The sequence below is a fragment of the Melitaea cinxia genome, chromosome 24, assembly GCF_905220565.1.
Source record: "Melitaea cinxia chromosome 24, ilMelCinx1.1, whole genome shotgun sequence".
Lineage (NCBI taxonomy): Eukaryota > Metazoa > Arthropoda > Insecta > Lepidoptera > Nymphalidae > Melitaea > Melitaea cinxia.
In genome coordinates, this window is record NC_059417.1 from 7,097,041 (window position 1) to 7,119,263 (window position 22,223).

The 22,223-nt window shown below is 33.8% G+C and overlaps 2 protein-coding genes across 2 annotated transcripts; one reads left to right on the forward strand and one right to left on the reverse strand.

The window, feature by feature from the left end:
* Nucleotides 1-222: 222 nt before the first annotated feature.
* LOC123665498 (dysbindin) lies at nucleotides 223-3,482 on the forward strand. Its single transcript, XM_045599790.1, has 3 exons — nucleotides 223-797; nucleotides 1,012-1,176; nucleotides 3,285-3,482. The coding sequence occupies exons 1-3, from the start codon at nucleotides 293-295 to the stop codon at nucleotides 3,368-3,370; spliced, it is 756 nt and encodes a 251-aa protein (XP_045455746.1). The 5' UTR covers nucleotides 223-292; the 3' UTR covers nucleotides 3,371-3,482.
* A 2,696-nt stretch (nucleotides 3,483-6,178) lies between these two features.
* Nucleotides 6,179-11,852, reverse strand: LOC123665351. Its single transcript, XM_045599663.1, has 7 exons — nucleotides 11,745-11,852; nucleotides 11,349-11,442; nucleotides 10,885-11,002; nucleotides 10,369-10,468; nucleotides 8,662-8,753; nucleotides 8,047-8,308; nucleotides 6,179-7,465 (listed from the first exon to the last, which is right to left on the reverse strand). Exons 1-7 carry the CDS (start codon nucleotides 11,850-11,852, stop codon nucleotides 6,179-6,181), a joined length of 2,061 nt encoding a protein of 686 aa, XP_045455619.1.
* Nucleotides 11,853-22,223: the final 10,371 nt, after the last annotated feature.

Below are 22,223 nucleotides of genomic sequence, written 5' to 3' on the forward strand. Positions count from 1 at the left end.
TACTTTTTGAAAACCTTCTATTCATTTCAAAAAATATTTTTTTAGATAATTTTACAGTTTTATTAATGGATCTTTATTTAGTTTTAACAATATTTTATTTTATTTTGTTCTTTTGTAGTTAAATTCCAGAGTTTAGAGGTAATAAAAACAAGAAGTTTAAAAAATTCAAAAAGCTATTATCCAGAGCAACTACAAAATTAAAAATAAACACTTAACGTCACATGTCATCGGGTGTTTGTTTTGATCTAGATTTTCTTTTAATTTCGTGTTTTTATTTTCTTTACTCTTCAGAATGTTGGGAAATCTCAAAGAATTCCTTTCAGTGGTTCAAGACGGCCTTACATCTAACAATAACTTACGTCAGACCTTGCAAGAAGTTCAAAAAGTCAAAAACATTTTTAGGGACAAGCAAAAGGTAACTAGCGAAAGTAAAGTGAACTATGGAGCTGGTGCAAAACTGTTAGAAAAGTATCAAGAAGATTGGGCCGAGTTACATGAAAATGCGGATAAAAATTCAAAAGCAGCTGAAGAAGTCGACAAACTAATACTCGAACTGCATGAAACTACAAAAGCTCGATTGCAAAGTGCGACAGAGCTAGCTCAAAATTTGTCCCAATTACCGAATTTAACGGCCTCCGTGGCGCAGTGTATGAACAGTTTGAAGAATGTACAAACTTTATTAACTGAAGTTGAGAACCAACTAGTTGAATTCGAAGATATTGTGGAGAGAAGCAACATGGAAAAATGGAAACTTGATCATCATTACCAACTTGCATTGTACAAGGAAAAGAAAATGGGTGGGTTTTTGGAAAAAGTTTTTTAACATTTAATCTTTAATTAAAATGTACATATAATTAAAGTTAATTTAAAATATTATAATAAAAATTAGATAAAATAACTATTGCTTATTTTATAAACATTTAAAATAACATTTTTAAATTTTTTTCAAGTTCAGTCAGTATTGTTTTTAAGTTATTTGTAAGTAAAATATTTAAATTGTTTTAAATACAGCTGGGTTAGAAGAAATACGTAACCAACTTGCAAAACAGAATTTAGAGAAAAACTATGAAATGGAAAAGAGGCAGCTTGCGGAGTTACAGGCAAAGAGAGATAGAAGTGCTATAGCATTTCAGAGTGATATGGCCAAGTACCTGGCTAGTGGGAATGTACCAGTAGGTGGGTAATTTCCAGTAATAGTCTATTGATGAAGTCTCTTTTCATATCTTCTATTTTCTATATTGATAAAAATAAATCCATCTAGCCGTCTAGTGATGAATTGCATAGTACAGTATAGTAAGTATGTAGTACTGTAAGTAGTGCTTGACGGTTGAGTTAGTGACGAGTCACAATATTTTTTGGCTTTTTGATAAGTTTTTACTTGCATAGGTGTTATGCGAATAATTCGCACTGAATAAGTGAAAAATTTACCGCCCGTCAATCATGTTGATGTTGTTTCAAAATTAAAGCCGTCATATGTATAATTTTAATAATTGATTAATTTACAATAACAAAAGCAATAATAATTTTTTTTAATTGTGAATACCGGTAAGTAATTGTGACCTTTTCTTAAAAAAGGAGGCAAATATCTTAAACTTAGCATATCACTACATAGTATAAAACGAAGTCGCTTTCTCTGTCCCTATATCCCTATGTATGCTTAAATTTTTAAAACTACGCAACGGATTTTGATGCGGTTTTTTTTAATAGATAGAGTGATTAAAGAGGAAGGTTTATATGTATAATAACATCCATTAAATTGTGGAGAAATTCTGTTATTTTTTAAGTTTCTAATGTGATGTCGTAAATAATTACATTTTTTTTCCGCTTACATTTCAAACGCAGGCTGAACTCTACGAGATTTATCAAAATAATGTACTAAGTATTGTACGCATTAAAAAGGTCTACAGAAAAGTCCGCTATGGTATATGTCTATCCCTTATGGATATCCCACAATAACCATTTTTTTGTCATTTACTTTTTACGACAAATAATGGCTAATTTTCGAAGTGATTTTAACCAATACAGCATTAATCCTTATCTAATTAAATACCTTATATACGTTGTTAATTTAATATAGATCTATATGGCCCTTTACAGCATATGATTTAAATGAATATTTTCGAAAATATTACAGATTTAAAAATTGCGGCACGTAGCGTTTGCGGCGGTTCCGGCCGGCCGGAGCGGCGGGAGCGTACCTATAAATATCGCGTGGGAAGATATTTATTTTATTTATATATTTATTGTTAACATGCGCCGAAATACAGACATATATAAAGAATACAATACAAGATGTACAAAAGCGATCTTATCACTAAAGAGCAATTTCTTAAAGATAACCTTTGGGTACAGTTTCTTTAGGAGTATAAACTCCAATATTCATATTATAATAAACTAGCGGACCCGGCAGACGTTGTCCTGCCCGGAAAACAGCTATCAACCAAATTTGATAGCTTACATACCGATAGCAGCGCCACCTACCGGTCCAATTGAGATAAAAACTACCATATCTTCCCAGTTTTACAAAATCACAGATGCTTACAAAATTTGATAAAAATTGGTTCAGTAGTTTCGGAGTTACATACCAATAGCAGCGCCACCTATCGGGTCCGATTGAGATAAAAACTACCCTATCTCCTAAGTTGGACCATATTACAGATGTTTAAAAAATTTGATAAAAATTGGTTCAGTAGTTTCGGAGTTACATACATTTCAAATTTTCATTGTTAACGCCCACCCCCGTAATCCTTATTGGGCATGAGGTATCCTAAAATCCGCTCATCGATCATTTCTACATAACATATAGGAGATTCGTACCAAATTTGGAGTCGATAGTTTAAAAACGGTAATTTTCCATTGTTCCCCGCAACAATATAATAAGTAATGTGAAATAGCTAGTTAGTACCATTTTTACTGTATGTAAATTAAATTAAAATGCGGTCTACGAAAAAGATCAATTTAATCATTAATAACTTACGTAAAATGCACCCTAATATATTATTTAACATGAACTTTATTGAATAGTAATAAAGTTCAAATTGACTCTACACTTTAGTTAGAGAACGTTTGTATGGGAAAAAGAAAAGGGCTGTTTTTAGGGTTTTCACGGAAATTATTCGAATTTTTCTCGCCGTAAAAACCATCCTTGGACTTCAACGAACATTTTAAAAAAAGAATTAGCGAAATCGGTCCAACCGTTCTCGAGTTTGCGCTTAGCAACACATTCAGCGACTCATTTTTATATTATAGAAGATATACTGAGTTTTGTACTTTTTATATTTCAGCTCCATCATCGCCACCAAAAGTTACACTAGAACAAATACAACTAGACGATGACCGGAGCGACTTGGAGAAATTTTTAGAAAGTTGATTTATGAAATAACAAGAGACTTGTACATCGGTGATAAAAACAGAGCTTTTATTATAAGGTTGATGTTATATAATTGTATTTTAAAATATATTAAATATTGTTTACTGTTTTATCTTTTTTGTTATATATTAGGTAGGGGACAAAGTTTCTTCATATTTTATATAGAAATTGAAGGTAAGATTTTACAAAATTTATTTATATTAATTCTGAATCATGTAACATTTTGTTTGATAACTTGCTGCCATCTCATAGGAAGTATATTTGTATAGCCAGCCTTTTTCAAATGGGTAGAAACTGTTTTATGCTTAAATCTCAGATAGCTGAAGCTATATCGTGACTACTCAAATGTCGATCTAGCTCCAGTTTTTCATACCAGAGCGAAATGCTTCTTTGACATCAAAATTTCCTCACTGGAAACGCTTAAACCAGTTTCCTGCTATTCTTACCGACACTGCATTAGATCCATAAACGTCAGAGTTTTTTCTGTAGCTTGAGTCCCATTTTTCCATTTTTGGCTAGCCTTTAGATTAAGAACCGTCATTTGAAGTTAGGTTAGGGTTATATTTTTTTTAACGAAATTATGCCGATAAACGATCAAATTTTGAGCTTAGATAATTCGACGGTTCTTAATCTTAAGCCTTACCCCCTTTTGAAAGTAAAACTTTAAAATGTAACGAATTTTTTCGTTTGATTCACCTATTTTCAGGGACAGAAAAACATGTAAAGTGACGGGAATCTGTTAACTTTTTAATTTCGTTTTAAAAATTTATTTTTTTTTAAATGTCACGTTTTTATGGTATCAAAACCAGCCAGTTACAAACAACAAAACGAAATAGATTTTATTGCAAGTTTTTACTAGAAAATCCGAAAAACAATTTTTCGTCGACCTATAATTTTCTGTTTAACAAGAGTTATCTATAAAATACGTTAACAAATCACAGGGAGGTGATCAGATATGACAAGGGAAACTCCCCTATTTTTTTCAAATATCTTTAAATTAATTAAAAAATCAAATTATTAACTTTGAATTGTATGCTAATTTTAATCCTGGAATAATTTATGGGCTAGCTTTGGTGACGCTAGACACTATATTTTAGATGACTACTGAAAGTGTGATTTAGCGTGACAAGGGGAAGACGGGGGGGTCGAAACGATAAAATTCCGCATGACGTACTTTATGGACGACCCCATACTACCAATATGATCATTGAATTTAGATTGTATTCTGAAGTATTGTTGGTTACGTATTTATAATAATTTGTTCCCTTATTAATAAATAAATAACATTTTTATTTATATTGGCCTTTTTTATTACAAGCCGAAAATTTCGTATAATACTTAGTTTCGAACCTTTTATTGTTACTTACTCTATGATTAAGTAAAAGGGCCAATTTTCCATGTGTATTGTTGAAAATTTTCAGTTCACTTCTAACCATGGGGCTAGCAATAGTACTGAAATATGGTTAACTCAGAATGACCAATAAAAACATGTTTTCTGTTCATGATAAAACATTTTACATAAAAACTATTATGTAAAATTATATTGTGTGCATGCCTATTTATATCATACCAAAGTAATTTAAATCATGGCTAATTTTAATCATGGATAAATGGGTTGTCTGGAAGAAATATGGGTTGTCTGAAAGAAATGGCTAATTAGCCATAAGTCCGCCCATTGTACTTTACTGTCTGTAACTATCTTTATGCTTTGTTTGTAATATATTTGTGGTGTACAATAAAGTATAAAATAAATAATAAATAAATAAATAGATTTATACTTATAGTTGATAGGTAAATACTGAAACAAACATACCTATAGACATTTCTAGAACTTGTAGATACAATTTAATTCTATAGCATTTCTAATCTATAATTGTGTTGATAGTCAATAATTTGCAATTAGGTACAGGACTGGATAAAATTGGACAATTGTTGTTTTGTGTTCGTTATTGTCAGGGCAAGGCTTATGTAAAAGACAATTTAAAAAATCGATATCTAATACCTTTAAACGAGCAATTCTTGTATATATATAATCTGAATCTCGGAAACTTCAACGATTTTCATGATATTTAGTATGCAGGGGATTTCAGGGGTGATAAATCGATCTAGCTAGGAATCATTTTTAGAAAATGTCATTTTATCCCTGTTTTTAGACAATGAAAAAAATGGCTACAATAACATTAGAATTCAAAGGTAAATTTCGCGATAGTCTATAAAGGGCTCGGGTCGAAAATCGGCCGGTTGGGACCGACGTAGCAGTTCCTGGTTCAAATCCTCATGTCTCCAGATCAATTATTTTTTCCATTTTTTTCTAATTGCACTCGTGATTTTTTATTTAAATAACCAGTTCATATTTTTTATTATTATGTCGGTCAAATCAGAAAATATTATTCATATTTTATCAATATGTAATTCGTCGCTAAGTATAAATAATCAAAAAGCGTATTAACAATTCATAAAAATTTATTACCATTGAGTAAATACCTAATGAAATTTAAACACCACGACACTCACATCACCAACTAAAATTATTTTTCTTAATAATATTGTAAATTCAAAAAAATATATATATGTACAAAGTTTTTATGACTAGGAAGTGCTTTTTATGGGTTATCGGATCATACACGCCCCACTTTCAAGTGAGTCTCACATAGTCCTCGTTAATATTTTGTTTAAAAAAAAAAGCGGAAATTTTAGTACCTACTACATCCAAGCAATCTAGCTAGTTAAAGTTTCTTGTACTTGGTCTGATAACGCTGACTATTTATAATTTATTACGTTAATAAAGAATTTATGAGCTAAAATATGCTATGTTTTTCTTATTATTGGATGTAAATCACCTCCACCGTGCGCGGATAATTTAATTTTACCAGTTAGATGTTTTTTAATACAGGGTCCAGCATCTTTTATAGCACCGCTCGTATCTTTTATATCCTCATCTGAGGAGAAGTCAGAAACGCATAAACTTATGTGTCTTTTCTTTGGTGGCATGACGTGTAATGTCCACCTAAGCGCACCCTTACTACCTTTCGAGCCTTTAACGGTTGAATCTTTGGCTTCGTAATCAGTATCTGATGCTGCTCCTTTCGAATCGCTTTTAGCATTTCGTAAGCATTTATTGAGTCTATGATTTTCCTTTTTTTCCCCCCTCGGGGGGATGTGGAAGTTTTTTAAATTGACGCTATTTGAGTGTTTTTTACAGTTAAGATCGGGAAAGTTTTGCGAATATATCACAACGCTATCGACCGATTTATCGTCTTGAGATTTGTCAGACCGTTTTTCCTTTTTACTATCACTTTTCATCTGAACTAATTTCTTCTCTCCCGAATTATCGCTACTACAACTCGTATTACTATTACTTGTACTGTATTGCTCAACTGCTTGCTTTTCGAGTTCGCGGAATTTTGTGTCTATACTTTCATCTGAATCTTTATATTGCTCTAATGCCTCCTTTTCTAGTTCTTCATATTTATTGTCGACGACTGGCAAACGGATTCTTGAAGGCATAGCTAGTTTTGGGTTTAGTTTAATAAGACCTGGCGTATTAAGGTTTTTCGAAAGTCTTATGCAACCAACAGTGTTTCCATGAAAAGGTGATGCTACACTGGAACTGAGAACGGTGCTGTAAAGACGTTTCTTTCTTAAGTCTTCTTTTGCAGCAGCGCTGGTTGATGGTAATTGCACGTCATCCACAATATTGTCCTTCTGTTGCTTATCCTGTATTTCCGAGTTCTGATCCTCTGTCTCAATATTGGTAATATGCTGGTTTTTTTCTTGACTTTGCTCATCATCTTTCTTTTCTATTACTTCATCTTTAGACGTTTCTTTACCAGTGTTATTATTCTTAACTTGATTTATTATATGTTTGTTATTTAATCTATTTTGGTTTTCTCTTGGCCACGAAACTCCATAGTGTCTGTCTGGAAAACGCGGTGGTCTTGGTATAGTTGGCGCGTATCGACTGACGTTTGTTCCTCTATAAGGTGGACATCGAGATGCGTTTGATCGCAACAATGCTTGCACACTTGCTGATAGTCGACCCATTGCCCGTTGATATTCCGTCAGTTGTGGGTGACGTGGTACGTCAAACTGGAACTAAATAACATTTCTAACGTAAGAACAAATAGAATGACGCATTAATATAGCTAGCTTTAAGTAGCTAGTTTCATAATCGTTTGGAGTAATTTAGATGGGTTTAATTTAATTTAAAAAAATTAATGTTTTTAGAATAAGAAAGCTTTAAAAGTTCCACTAATATGGATTCCTCATCATCATCATCATCATTTCAGCCTATTGCAGTTCACTGCTGGACACAGGCCTCCACAAGTTCGCTCCAAAAATGGCGTGAACTGTGTGTTGCGCATAGTCACCACGCTGGGCAGGCGGGTTGGTGACCGCAGGGTTGGCTTTGTCGCACCGAAGACGCTGCTGCCCGTCATCGGCCTGTGAATTTTAAAGCCAGCAGTTGGATGGTTATGCCGCCACCGGCCGGCTTTTTAAGTTCCAAGGTGGTAGTGGAACTATGTTATCCCTTAGTCGCCTCTTACGACACCCACGGGAAGAGAGAGGGTGGCTATATTCTTTAATCCCGTAGCCTCACAGCTTCTAATATGGATTAATCAGAGGAGTTCTCGAAGCTATAGTTACTTTTTCAAGAGACAAAAATAAACATAAACCTTGTTAGTGGGATTATATAACAATTTAGTTGGGGCTTCGATGCAGTATGCAGGTGGGGGTGGTGCCAAAGCCGCTAAACTCTTCGGCTGTCGTCTTCTTGCTCGAATTTTCCTAGAAACTGGTGGTGGACTTGGAACTCTGGTAGACTTTCTGTTTTGATATGTAACAGATTGTTGGTTCCACAGTGGTCGCACGCTTCGGATTCTAGCTTCTAAAAGAGCTTCATCGGCGACTCTCTCAGCAGACGAGCTCCAGCGCTCGCTAGCTGCCGATCGGTGCCCGTTAATTTTCAGATCTGTACTATTATTATGCTTATATTAGAAGAGCTGAAGAGTTTGTTTGTTTTTTGTAGAGTAACTATAAAAATAGGTGATTGCTAAGTGAGACATCTGATTCAAAATGTGCAAAAGTAGTATCTAAATGATGATATGCGTTAAAAATATAACAGCAATTCTGTGCAATTTAGTGATTTAATGCCAAATTTTCCTTTTATCAAGACGACTCATCGAACGGTAATCTTAATTAGTTGACGTACCATTTATAGACATTTAACTGATGTTTGAAGAAATTGCTACAAGGTCAGTAACAAAAATTGATGTATAAATCCTACGCACAAATCATTATCAGCAAGCATCTTGTACTGCCGGCGACGACGTGGCAGCGTGCGATCTGAGTTGTCCACTAACTTACAAAACCAATACTCCACCTAAAAACCAGTAAGAACTGAACAGGTAACTAGTCAAACTATACTTAAAAGAGAAAAAAAGTTTACTGCCTTTTCAACCTTTAATCGGGCAAAACATGAAGGAAACATTATTTTTGTTTAAAAGTCGTAGTGTTATTGAGGACGTAATTTAGAAATATTACCAAATGTTTAAAAAATATTGGGAAAGTAGGTTTTTTTAATATCTTACTTCTGGTCTAAGATGTCGCTGCAATGTGAGCATGCATCGAGGTTTTGCTAAAAACCATTTTTTTATGTATATAATGTGTATAATCAAGAGTGAATAGGCATCTTCTAGCCAAGCGCGCACCACCTTAGGCCATATCTCCACTTACCATCAGGTGAGATCGTAGTCAAGCGCTAGCCTATATATTAAAAAAAAATGATTAGGAGAATATATATCGACCAGGTTGTCTATCCAAATGTGGCCGCAAAGTAAAAATTTGTGAGTGTACAGACAGAAGTAAAAGTATTAAAAGGACGTAATTAATAAAATAAGCCATTTTTTTTCATTAAAAACAAATTATTTCTTGTCACTATCAAATAAATATCAATATCGATAATATTGTTAATATTGACAAAATATTGTTGATTTATTCACATTGAAGGCAATAATTCCCTATCAGCAAATAAATGTATGTCATCTTTATAACAATTTTCGACATAGATCATCAGGATAAGTCGAAGTAGATCTTATCAACGGACAGTGTAAAACTCGACGTTTTTGAGACATTTGTAATTTGCATTTTTACATTAAAGTAGCTTTCCGCTCGCGGCTTCGCGCGCGTGAATACACGATTTTGGCTTTTTTTTATGTCACTATGTCGGCAAACAAGCGTACGGCTCACCTGATGGTAAGCGATTACCGTAGCTTATAGACACCTGCAACACCAGAAGCATCACAAGCGCGTTGCCGACCCAATCCCCAATCCCCCCAGGAGCTCTGGTCACCTTACTCACCAACAGGAACACAATACTGCTTGAAAACAGTATTATTTTGCTGTGATCTTCTGTAAGGTCGAGGTACTACCCCAGTCGGGCTGCTCCATATTTTGAGCAGGAAATTCCTGCTGTGCGCTACCTCAGTTATATTCCGTCTATTCCGTCTGGCTATTCCGTCTTTTCTTGGTCAAAGAATTCTTAAAGCCGATCTCGTAAGTTTTGAGTTTATCCATTACAAATATTCAGTAACAAAAAAAATCAAATCTCTTATCTTTATCAATATATTTTTTATACCAATAGGTCGGCAAAAAAAGTAATATGTTTTAGTAAGGAACTTTCCAATCGGGCTGCTCCAGATTTTGAGCTGGATATTTCCTACTATGCCCTACCTCAGTTATTTGAAGGATAGAAATGTAATTTGTACTAAGTAAGTTTGTAAGTTAAAAAATCGTCACGTCGTACGTAGTCACCTCTTACGACACCCAAGGGAAGAGAGAGGGTGGCTATATTCTTAAGCCACATAGCTAGTTAAAAATATGGTGTCAATGAACTCCACATGTCAAAAATGGTGTTAAACATACGATAAATTTTACCCAAACAATGGCAGGTTTTGCTGCTAGTAATAATTGTATAGATGATAAGACAAAAATTGTACCTCGGGTAACATCCAACATTCTGTAAGATCAGGATTTTCACAGCCATGACCGTTATAGCGAACGTGTGATCTTTCATTTGAACACGTATAACAGTTTTCTCTAAAATAAAAAATAAAAATCGCCAATCATTCAAATTAGGAGATATTAAACGTTTTTGAATATCATATCAAAAATCGACCGTTCCCGCGGGGATCGAACCTCCATCTCCGACTGACCGTGTCGGTGCTCTAGCCAATTAAGCTATGGAACGATTTACCTGTTGGATCGAAATTTTTGATATGATGATTTTATATTCAGTTTAAGCGAACCGTGGCGCCGTCTATAGTGAGTTCTTTACAGAAACCCGTAACTAGTCAAAGTTTCATATTACAATGAAAATCTTTGACAGGAGACGACACCATGTTTTTTTTAATTTCTACGGTTTTATTTTTGTGTTACCCACACATTAGGAATTCTAAACATTTTTGAATATCATATAGGAGATACTATTAAAAATGGTATTGTTTGGTAGCTACCTCACATCGTCGTAGTAAAAATTGCCATAGAATTGAGCCAATCTAGACTCAGGTATAACATCCTTCACACTTCTTCTTCTAGAACCTCCATTGTCTTTGAGAGCTGTAGTATGTTTATCTAGAAGATTAATTTATATTATCCTCTGTATTGAGATAGAACACAGCGGGAAATATATTGCTCAAAATTTGGACCAGCCTGACTTGGCAGGTTCTTCAATCTTGTATCACAACTAAATTAATGCTGTCAAGTAGTGTTATTTTCCTGCGGAGGGTAAAATAGCCGGAGCTCTTCCTGGGGATGGTCGGAGATAGATTTGGCAATGCGCTTGCAATGCTCCTGGTGTTACAGGCGGCCATTGGCTACAGTATTCGCTAGTCATCAGACAGACCGTACGATTGTTTGCAACCCTAGTAGTAGTATTAATAAATTTAACTAAATGTACTTCAATATAAATATGTATAACCTGTTGAATTACAATGGTTTGTTAAATCCTGAGCTGATTTTGATCCTGTATCTTGAAGTACATGGGAGACACGACAATGTTGTGCCCAAAGGCGCTGAAATATTATTTAGATTCAAATTGACGTTTGTCGATTGAAATACAAATAATTTACTTCATAAACTAAAATTGAATAGCCGCCGAGCGACGTCCATTTACTCTGGTACTTTATGTCACTTCAAAAATTTATCTAAGGGTAGCAATATCTAAGGTAATGTGTAAAGCCAAAATGTGAGCGAAAGTTTACAAAACAGGCCTATTTCATTTATGACCATACTATTGAGTGTGTATCCATATCAATTGATTAAACACTAAATATCTATATCATTTTGTTAATAAAATAAACATAACACCAGTTACTTGATTAGCGATAATAAAGTCATCGGGTGGTTCTGAGGCCCATGTGAGATCAGCGCAAAGGGCGATGTGTGCCCAAGCAGACGTATACCGATCCACTTCGAAGCTCATTCAATGTGTCATCTCACACAAAATTAATTATCTTTACAATAAGAAACGCACTAATATAATAGTTAATAAAATTAAATATAACGACTAATGTAAAACTGTGAATAAAAATGACAACAATTTTAAGGACATTTGAGGTTAAATCTACAATAACAAATTTTTTCTCCTTTTTGATAGATACATGTTATACAATTTTTTTCTTTTTAATTTAAATTACTTTTCGAATAACCTTGTGATAGGGAATTTGTCATCACGTTGGCTTGGCTGAATGTCTTTAATGTCAAATTTTAGGTGGTTTTCAAAAGTTTCTTATTTTGTCTAAAGAGTTTTTATTTCTATTTAAGACTAGTGGTGCCCGCGACTTCGTTCGCTTGGAATTTAACAAAAAAGTTGTTGGCCAGTTCTCAGAGTTTTAAAATAAACAAATTTCTAAAATAAAAGTAGCCAAAGTAACTCCTTATTACATCAGCTATTTGCCTATGAAAGTCCGGTCAAAATTTGCCTAACCGTTTCAGAGATTAACCGGAACAAACCGAAAGACAGACAAAAATTGTAAAAAATATATTATTTCGGTTTATGTACCGTGTAGTTGTATACAATGGACACTCGAATTTTATTTATTTGTATACTAGCTTCCCGCCCCGGCTTCGCACGGGTATTTAACAAAAACTTCCAATACCTATTTTTTTTTTTAAATAACTTCTTTCCTTTTCGTTTCGAAATCGCTTGTTTCGCTGTTCAAATCGAACTAGCTCTGTCGGGCGACACCGGGCTCTTATATATGCATAGAGCTAGGCTCTAGGATATTCGAGAAAGTTTGAGAATATTCTCTTTCCCACACCTTCTAGAATGTTCTCGACATTATCGTCCACCGCAACAATAGGTTCTGCAGCTGTAACATATGCAGTAAAGGCGCGAAATTTTTCAGAACTAATTTGAATAAATAAAATTATGTCGCTTTAACTCCAAAATATTAGTTAGCTACTACGCTTCAGCCTGTAATATCCCACAACTGGGCGTAGGCCTCTTTCCTCATATAGGAGAAGGATCAAAGCTTAATCCACCACGCTGCTCCAATGCGGGTTGGCGGATATATTCCCTACTATGAGTAACGATCGCTATCAGGTGTACATGATAACAACCGGGACCGACAGCTTAATGTGCTCTCCGAGGCACGGTGGGGAAACCCACATGCAATGACATGTATGACCAATACAAATGTTTGTCATGTGCGGGCATCGAACCCGCAACCGCCAGCGCAACAGGCACAATTCATAGCTGTGACCGTTGCGCCAACGCGGCATCAAAAGTTAGCTACTGCTGTATAAATACATATTTAATAACTTTATTATGATAACAAATGTAATTTAAGACTTTATTGAAATTTGAATTTTAAATTTCGCGCCATTACTACACATGCTGAAATTGCTCGCAGCACCTTTCAAAATGCAACCCAAATAATCGTTGTTCTGAATGAAGTTCAAATACTCGACAACAAATGGCGCCACTGCACTTAATTTCCAAGTTGAAGGGTTGGAAAAGCTCTTATATCTTTAAAAATACGCCTTTTAGCTTAAAACGGGAACTTTCTTGTTCGAGGGAGGATAAAGGGCTATCACACTATATAAGTCCCGGGTTTATCGTGCCGGGACTCCTTTTTAAGTTTTATCGGCACGCACATTTTGTCAACTTAGTTTTTTTATATATAATGATAATGATATGCCGTGACATATCTATAAGAATTGTAAGAAATATTCTTTAAGCGAGATAAGTCACGACTCAAGTTAAGTTCTCTAAGGAGAAATTTAAAACTTGGGGGGAAATAAATGATTTACTGTTAGTAACATTGAAAATATTTTTCACCGCTTGCATCCCAAACGCCCGGCGCGATTGTCGCCCGTCAGGCAGTCACGTCACTTCAGTCAGATTTGCGCAAGTGGCGTTTTCGGTCGTGTTCACGCATGCGCCGTGTCATTAAAACGGGGTAAATGAACACTGACAGTTTACCCTTATTTAATTTTTATTTAAATAAAAAAAAAATATTAGAAACGTTTTGTGAATTATTTTTTTCGGTTTCGATGAAGTCAATCCACATATTAAAATTGAATATTTAACTTTCGGTGTTTTAGTGTTTTGATAATTATAATATCGATTTACAGCGACCTATGTATCCTCTATGTTGAATTTTATTTGTTTTAAATTGTTAATTTTGGCAACAATTTAGACGATCCTAACTGTTGGTGCGGTAGAACAGGTTTTTGAAACGGTAGAGTTTTTGTTGTATTCATTGTTTGTGTATATGTGAATATATAGCTTGCGATTCAAACGTGTACCTACAGCCTTCTTGGATCTATGATGCTGCATCTGTGAATCAACTCGGCGTAACATCATATTTGCATGGTAAGTAGCTCTCGGTTTTGTACACTTGTCTGAGTATTATGCAAGTACTACGTAAGAACTTAACGGTCGAAAGAGCGGCATTACTTTTGGACAAATTGTTTCGTGCTGGAATGGCTTTAGTTATTTGGTGTCTATAGAGAGGAAAATATGATATGCGCTTTCTATTCTGTGTTATCATGTTTAAACAGCGTAATATTTATCAAGCAACATGTCTTTAACATAAATTAAATTATTTTAAATGAATAAAATACATGATTTTTTTAAATATTAAATTACAATTTCTACATAATGCAACATGGTAATATCGTCCTTTCTTTTAGCTGATAAAAGTAATCTAACTGATGTAGGTCATTTGGCTAATTGCTAACAAATCATTTTATTTATCAATATTTACATCGATAGGAATGCTAATAATACTAATTGCTAATTTGTTCAGGAGTCTTTCGACGGTTGCTTCGAAGTTGGAGATGGGGATTTTATGAATGCATTGTTGCGGCTTTTTTACTACTTTTTTTACTTAACATTATTGCTTTGAATGCTTATAATTTTACTCACTAATCGCACGAGTATTTTGCTTTTTTCTTTATGTATATTATTATTTATTTCGCTTTAATAATTGTTTTTTCTTGTGTTGCGTATTTAAATAAATCTTTTTTATGTATTTTTTCTTATTTTTACACTAATAACAAGACCTTGATGTCCCACCTAAAATAAAACCACTTTTCTATCAAGATTATTTTTTGCTACACAATAGACACGTATATTCTAAAATTGCAAGTTTCTTTAAAAGGCAATTTTAGTTTAATTGTGAAATATGATTATACTTATCATCATAATTATCATCATCATCATTTCAGCCTATTGCAGTCCACTGCCGTACATAGGCCTCCACAAGTTCGCGCCAAAAACGTCGTGAACTCGTGTGCGTTGCCCATAGTCACCACGCTGGTCAGGCGGTTTGGTGACCGCAGAGCTGGTTTTGTCGCGCCGAAGACGCTGCTGCACGTCTTCGGCCTGTGTATTTCAAAGCCAGCAGTTGGATGGTTATCCCGCCATCGATCGGCTTTATAAGTTCCAAAGCGGTAGTGGAACTTTGTTATCCCTTAGTCGCCTCTTACGACACCAACGGGAAGAGAGGGGGTGGCTATATTCTTTAATGCCGTAGCCACACAGCTATTTAGCTGAAAGCTATTGTACCTAAATTGCTATTATAAAAAATAAAAATTCTTTTTGTATTTTTGTGTTTTCTGGGATAAAAGAATAAATAAAAAATAAAAATGAAAAAAAGTTCTATGCAATTTTTTCCGGTTTTTTTAATAGTCTTACTATTTTTATAAGTTAATATTACCTTCATCGACAAAATAAAAACGCAAAAAAAAGCTTGTATAAATTGCGCTTTTCAGTTTTGGTTCTCCATAACAAACGTTATGACATACTTATCCTATGAGTTTCTATTGCATACTTTCTAAAAAGGTCATGGAAAAGAACAAAAAGCATAATAGGTACATCGATCGACGATATAACCTTTCGAGATCATTGATAACAAACAAAGAAACATTTATTGTTTTATATAATACAGTTAACCGAGACAAGACCAACTCATCTATTTTTACGAAACAATCAAACTATTATTATTATTTTTTTTATATAGCCTATAACATCCACTATTGGGCATAGGCCTCTTTCTCCGTGTAATTGAAAGGTTAAATCAAACTATACCACCAGATACTATGAATTATATTGCAACTCGCTGTTCTCGGGTCTTAAGCGACTTATTAATACGAAATATATATCAGTTTTAAAGATTATCCTCCGGCAATATAACTGCGAAAACTGCAACAAATTTAATTAATTAGTTTCTGCGTAATGCGTGAACAAACAAATAAGTAAATGTCTAGTAGCCACTATTGTTCATATGAAGACCATTCATACATTTTTTTCTCATATCTCCTATTTGTAGAAAAAAACCAGTTTTATTATAGGTTCAGATACTCAAGTTCTAAAGAAGCGAAGAATCAAGTAAAAATATAATGACATCGTTAAGGCAACTCTAGGCCGGGTTTGCCGTCCTTCACTTGTGACGTCTTATGGATTTCACTCCCCGGGCTCTCAATGCAATGGCCTTGGCCCTATTTTCGCAAATAGGTTGTCGAGCGTAAAGAAAAATCTTTGGGTCATCATTTTAACAAAGAACGGCTTTAAGCTTATAGCTAGCTTTAATTTTGAGTATGTTTTATAGTAAAACTTCATACGAGTAGCCCATGCCGTGATTATTTTTAAAATAAAATTGTTAAAACAGAGGCTCTTTAATATGATTATAGATAGAATATCGCTGTAAATCAGTCTATTTCATTAAATTTATTACTTAAATGAGCTATTCATAAAAAAGCGCAAAAATCGAGCATTGCTGACCTGAATACAGGATGCGTGGAACTCAATGACCTTGGCCTACATTCACAAGTTGCCCTGTTTCAACAAACCGAAGGGGTTTCGGGGGTAATATCTTTGTTTAGTGAATATACGTTTATTAGATGTCATGCTGTACTTAAGAAACCCCGGCAGGGTTGTAATAGGGACTTATTATTACGACCTTTGGCGTCGGCGTAAAGAGAAAATATTGTTGATAAGAAATTTTATACCTGTACACCATTTCTGGTTATAACATAACTTTAAATTACTTTTTTTACTACAAAATATAACTTTAATTTAATAATGTCTTTTTGCAACGTTCATATTTTATCAATATAGAATTATTAAAAATTTGCTATCATCCTATTTTGTTTTCTTAAAATACAATTTTAGAACCATTAAGTTTTTCAATATTGAATTATATATATATCACTACATAGTATAAAACAAAGTCGCTTACTCTGTCCCTGCACATGTATGTACGCTTAAATCTTTAAAACTACGCAACGGATTTTGATGCGGTTCTTTTTAATAGATAGATTGATTCAAGAGGAAGGTTTATATGTATAATAACATCCATTAAATAGTGGAGCAATACTGTTATTTTTGAGTTTTCTAATGTTATGTCATAAATAATTATTATTTTTTTCGCTTAAATTGCAAACGCAGGCTGAACCCTACGAGATTTATCAAAATAATGTACTAAGTATTGTACACATTAAAAATATCTACAGAAAACTCCGCGATGGTATATACCTATCTCTTATGGATATCCCACAATAACATTTTTTTGTCATTTACTTTTTACGACAAATAATGGCTAATTTTCGAAGCGATTTTAACCAATACAGCATTAATGCTTATCCAATTAAATACCTTAAATGTATTTTTTATTTAATATAGATCTATATGGCCCTTTACAGCAAATGATTTAAATGAATATTTTCGAAGATATTACAGATTTAAAAATCGCGGTACGTAGCGTTTGCGGCAGTTCCGGCCGGCTTTTACTCTAAGTTAACGCGTGCGGGCCACGGGCAGTAATGAATAAATCAAAACTACTGATCGATTTTAATCATTTTTTCAGTGAATGACATAGGCTATAATTATATTTTATACCCGTGCGAAGCCGGAGCGGGTCGCTAGTTATATATAATTAGTTATACTACCCTCGACACTATGAGCTATTGAATCGAAAATAATAATAATTAAAAGTGGGTCAGAAACGTCGAAGATATCAAATCGTCTTCGTTAATAATCAATAATTTATTTTTCTATAAACAATAATAAAAATTATTACTAGGCCAAGCTGTTGTTTGAAGCACAGCAATGATTGACAGGTTTAATTAACTTTCACGAATACCTAATATCTCTTCTTGGTATTGATATAAATTTTATTTATAAACTAATAATAACACGTGGTTCAATAAGTCGCGAGACTAAGTACTAAAATAAGGTCTTTTTTTATAAAATTAATTTTTATTCATCAACATAGTCTCCTCCAAGAGCGATACAGTCCCTCCAACGCTTTTCTATCCCATGTGTGTAGAACGATTTGTCTTTGGCTTCAAAATAAGCCTCCGTTGCTGCGATAACTTCACTATTTGAGTCAAATTTCTTACCCTGAAGCATTTTTTTGAGGTCTGCAAACAGCCAGTAATCGCTGGGGGCCAAGTCTGGCGAATAAGGGGGATGAGGAAGCAATTCGAAGCCCAATTCGTTAATTTTGGCCATCGTTCTCACGGACTTGTGACAAGGCGCGTTGTCCTGGTGAAACACCACTTTCTTTTTGTTCATGTGAGGCCGTTTATCCGCAATTTCTTACTTCAATCGCTCCAATAAGCACATGTAATAGTCACTATTTATATTTTGCCCCTTTTCAAGGTAGTCGATGAAAAGTATTCCATGCGCATCCCAAAATATAGACGCCATAACCTTACCGGCCGATTTCTGAGTCTTTGGACGCTTCGGGCGGCTTTCACCAGCCGCTCTCCACTCCGCTGCCTGTCGATTGGATTCCGGAGTGAAATGGTATATCCAGGTTTCATCCATTGTTACATACCGACGTAAAAAATCCTTTTTATTATGATTCATCAGCGCCAAACATCGCTCTGAATCATTGATACGTTGTTCCTTTTGATTAGTTGTAAGCAAACGCGGCACCCACTTAGAAAAAAGCTTTTTCATGGCTAAATTTTTATGTAAAATAGTGAAAACACTACCAGCTGAAATCTTCACTATCTCGGCTATCTCTCGCACTTTTACCTTCCGATCTTCCAATACGATTTTGAGGACTTGGTTAATATTTTGTTGAGTCACTGCTTCATTTGGACGACCTGAGCGTTCCCCATCATTGGTGTCCATGCGACCGCGTTTGAAGTCGGCATACCACCGACAAATGGTTGCTTTAGAGGGAGCTGATCCTGCATAACATTTTATAAGCCATTGCTGTGCTTCAACGGTATTTTTTCCCATTAAAAAACAATGTTTTATCAACACGCGAAACTCGTTTTTTTCCATTGTATCGAAATTACAACCGTAGCGTCACATAAATGTTTCAAAATCAATAATTTTATTGTTCCATTTTTAAAAATTTGACACATATTCTTGTATTGATAGCCAGTACTTTTTAAAAATCAAAAGAGTTTTTAATATACGCGCCATTTCCAGGTTAGTCTCGGGACTTATTGAACGATCTAGTAAACAATAATAAGTTATCAATTTAATTTATTAATAGTATAATATTGTAATCGAAAATAGATATTATTTTTGTTGTATTTTCGAAAGTGATGATTAATAACTGCTCCTAGGAATGCTTTATGGAAAAATAAACATGAATATTTAATTAATTTTCATAATATGGACTTGTTTTGATAAAATTACATCAGATATTTTAATTTGTGTTTTATTACGACATCACCTGATTTAATCACCATGTATCGACAAAATATTGTAATTTGGCGCGTGGTCGGAATTACATTATCGCGACCATTCGCATACTACGAGTATGTATGCAAAGCCGCCATAGAACTAATCATTACATTGTATAAAACGCTTCCCGCTGTCTCTATGCTTAGATCTTTAAAACTACGCCACAGATTTTGGTGCGGTTTTCTTTAGTAAATAGAGTGATTCCAGGGCAAGGTTTATATGTATAATACATGTATAATATAGTAGAGGAACAATGATAGTTTTTGCAACCGTGCGAAGCCGGGCGGGTCGCTAGTATAATATATATAGCAAGAGTGGACAGTGATGTACCGAAAAGTACTTACATTTTTAATTTGTTTTAGTTGTTAATCATTATTATTGAGATAATGATCCATTATATTTTATTAACACTGATAACACTGATGAATTTTTATTGCTAATATTTTCAAGCTCTTGAATTTTCGAAATAAATAACTTAAGTAAGGATGTACGTTTCATTAGCATTGTTTTCTCTTAAAAATGGTATACTTATAGGCTATTACAAATACAGTTTCAAGTTGTTATGTGAAAGTATCGTATCGATTTAGTTAGAAGGCTATGCAATAGAGTTTCCGAAAATATTTGTATCCCAATGTGCCTATCCTAGTTGTATGTAATCATGCCACATTTTTTTGCAAATGTTTAAACTGTGAATTAACTAACGTCATCCTGTCAGTGATATTAATACAAAATTTTGGACACGTGTTCCTTTTTGACCCAATTTCTCAGTTAAATGTCCGCTGTGAAGTAGTTTTATAACCTTTAAAGCGTTCGAGTAACATAAACAGAACTAAACATTGATAATTACTGTAAGCCGTTAAAATATTTATAGAACAATTGTAACATCTATGTTAGACTTAAGCGTTAGTAGGACAAGATTAATTTCTTCCGATTCTTTAGTATTGAGTACTACAAAATTTTGTTCTTAAACAATTTTCTCTGTTTCAAGCGAAAGTTTTATTCTGTTATTATGTTCACTTTGTATCCTTAAATTCGATTTAATTTAATGGCACATATATCCATGCTATAACGTACTCCTTTCTGTTTACTGCTTCGCTTTTATGTGCATGATATATATATATGGTAAAACTTATGGTAAAACTTTCGCATAAAAAATCTATATTACAGGCTATTATCTACATCTTGTTCTAAAGTCTAAAGAGTGATACAAATATAATATATACAAATAAACAAAGTGTTACGCAAATACAAATAGCTTAGAGTCTTAGACGATTACGAGAAAAACCTAAGATTAGTACGATCAATGAATCAAACAAACTCATCGGCTTTAGTAGATTAAGTATATATAGACAAAGTCAATGTCCTCTATATATCCCTATAAAATGTCCGGCTTTGGCAATAAAAGCAACAAAGCTATTTCAAAGTCCTTAAGCACACCGAAATAGAATATCTCGTTTGTTTATTTAGGACCCCTCGTAAATCAAGCTCAGGATATTTTTACACTGTTTACTATTCAAATGTTTATTTTCATGTACATTTTGTAACATTGACTAAGTGTAAAGTTCGGTTGTTTGTAATATCAAGTTTGAGCCATATCTAAGGAGCTTAATAGATGTTTATAAACTGGTTTAACAGGTTTATTTTTCATTCACTCATTCGTGTGTTGTAATCTTTTGTCTGTATATCTTCTCGGCGTGTTAGTGCAGTGGTCATAACGATTACGATGCACGAGCGATCTCGGGTTCGGTTCTCACTCATAAGAAATACTAGGTATATTAATCTATAAGCCATACAGATGATTGTCGTGGTCTGGGCGTATATGTATGTGTTGCGTTACATATGAATTCACAGCTATTGGGTACGTAATGTTTATTTATTACGCATTTTTTATCATTAATATCTTCCAAATTTATTTAATGTTTCGACTCTCAATACGTAATAGCTTAAGAGCCATTTCACAATTTTACGCTCTGCAAGTTTAGGTAAATTTGGTCGCATCGCGCGAGTCGTACGAGCCGCGCGATCTTTGTGCTAGTACGTATAGTGTGACAACCAAAAGACCATCGTGATCATTTTCTGATGTATAATAAAAATTATAATTATGGTATAAAATGTTTTTTACATAATTAATTTGTTAAAAATTTCAAGTATTTTATATAACAACAGTCAATAAATTTAAAATAAAATTAGAAAAATCAATTTTATGAAACAATTTTTTTTAAATTGATTTAGTTTTTTCAGTTTACGAATGAATCTAATATTTACGATATGAATAAAAAAGCATTTAATGACATCGACACCGACAAACATATTAATTAACAAATAACAAGACAAACAGATTGAAATACCTATTTGTATTGATAGTGTGAGAAAAGAAAATTAAATTATACATTTGTTTACAGAAATTATCATTATATTTATTTTACAGTCATTTTCGTAATATGTTTATTTTATTTATATTTTATTATGAAAGTATCAAATGCGTTTTATCCGCTATAACAACAGGCGCTTGGCGCGTGTGAGCGAAAGAGACGGCTGCGCAGAATTTGGCGTGGACCTTACCTCTAAGAGCGCTAGCGCTCGACTGATTTACCGGGCTTGATGCGTGGCAATATATACTATCTTTTTATTATT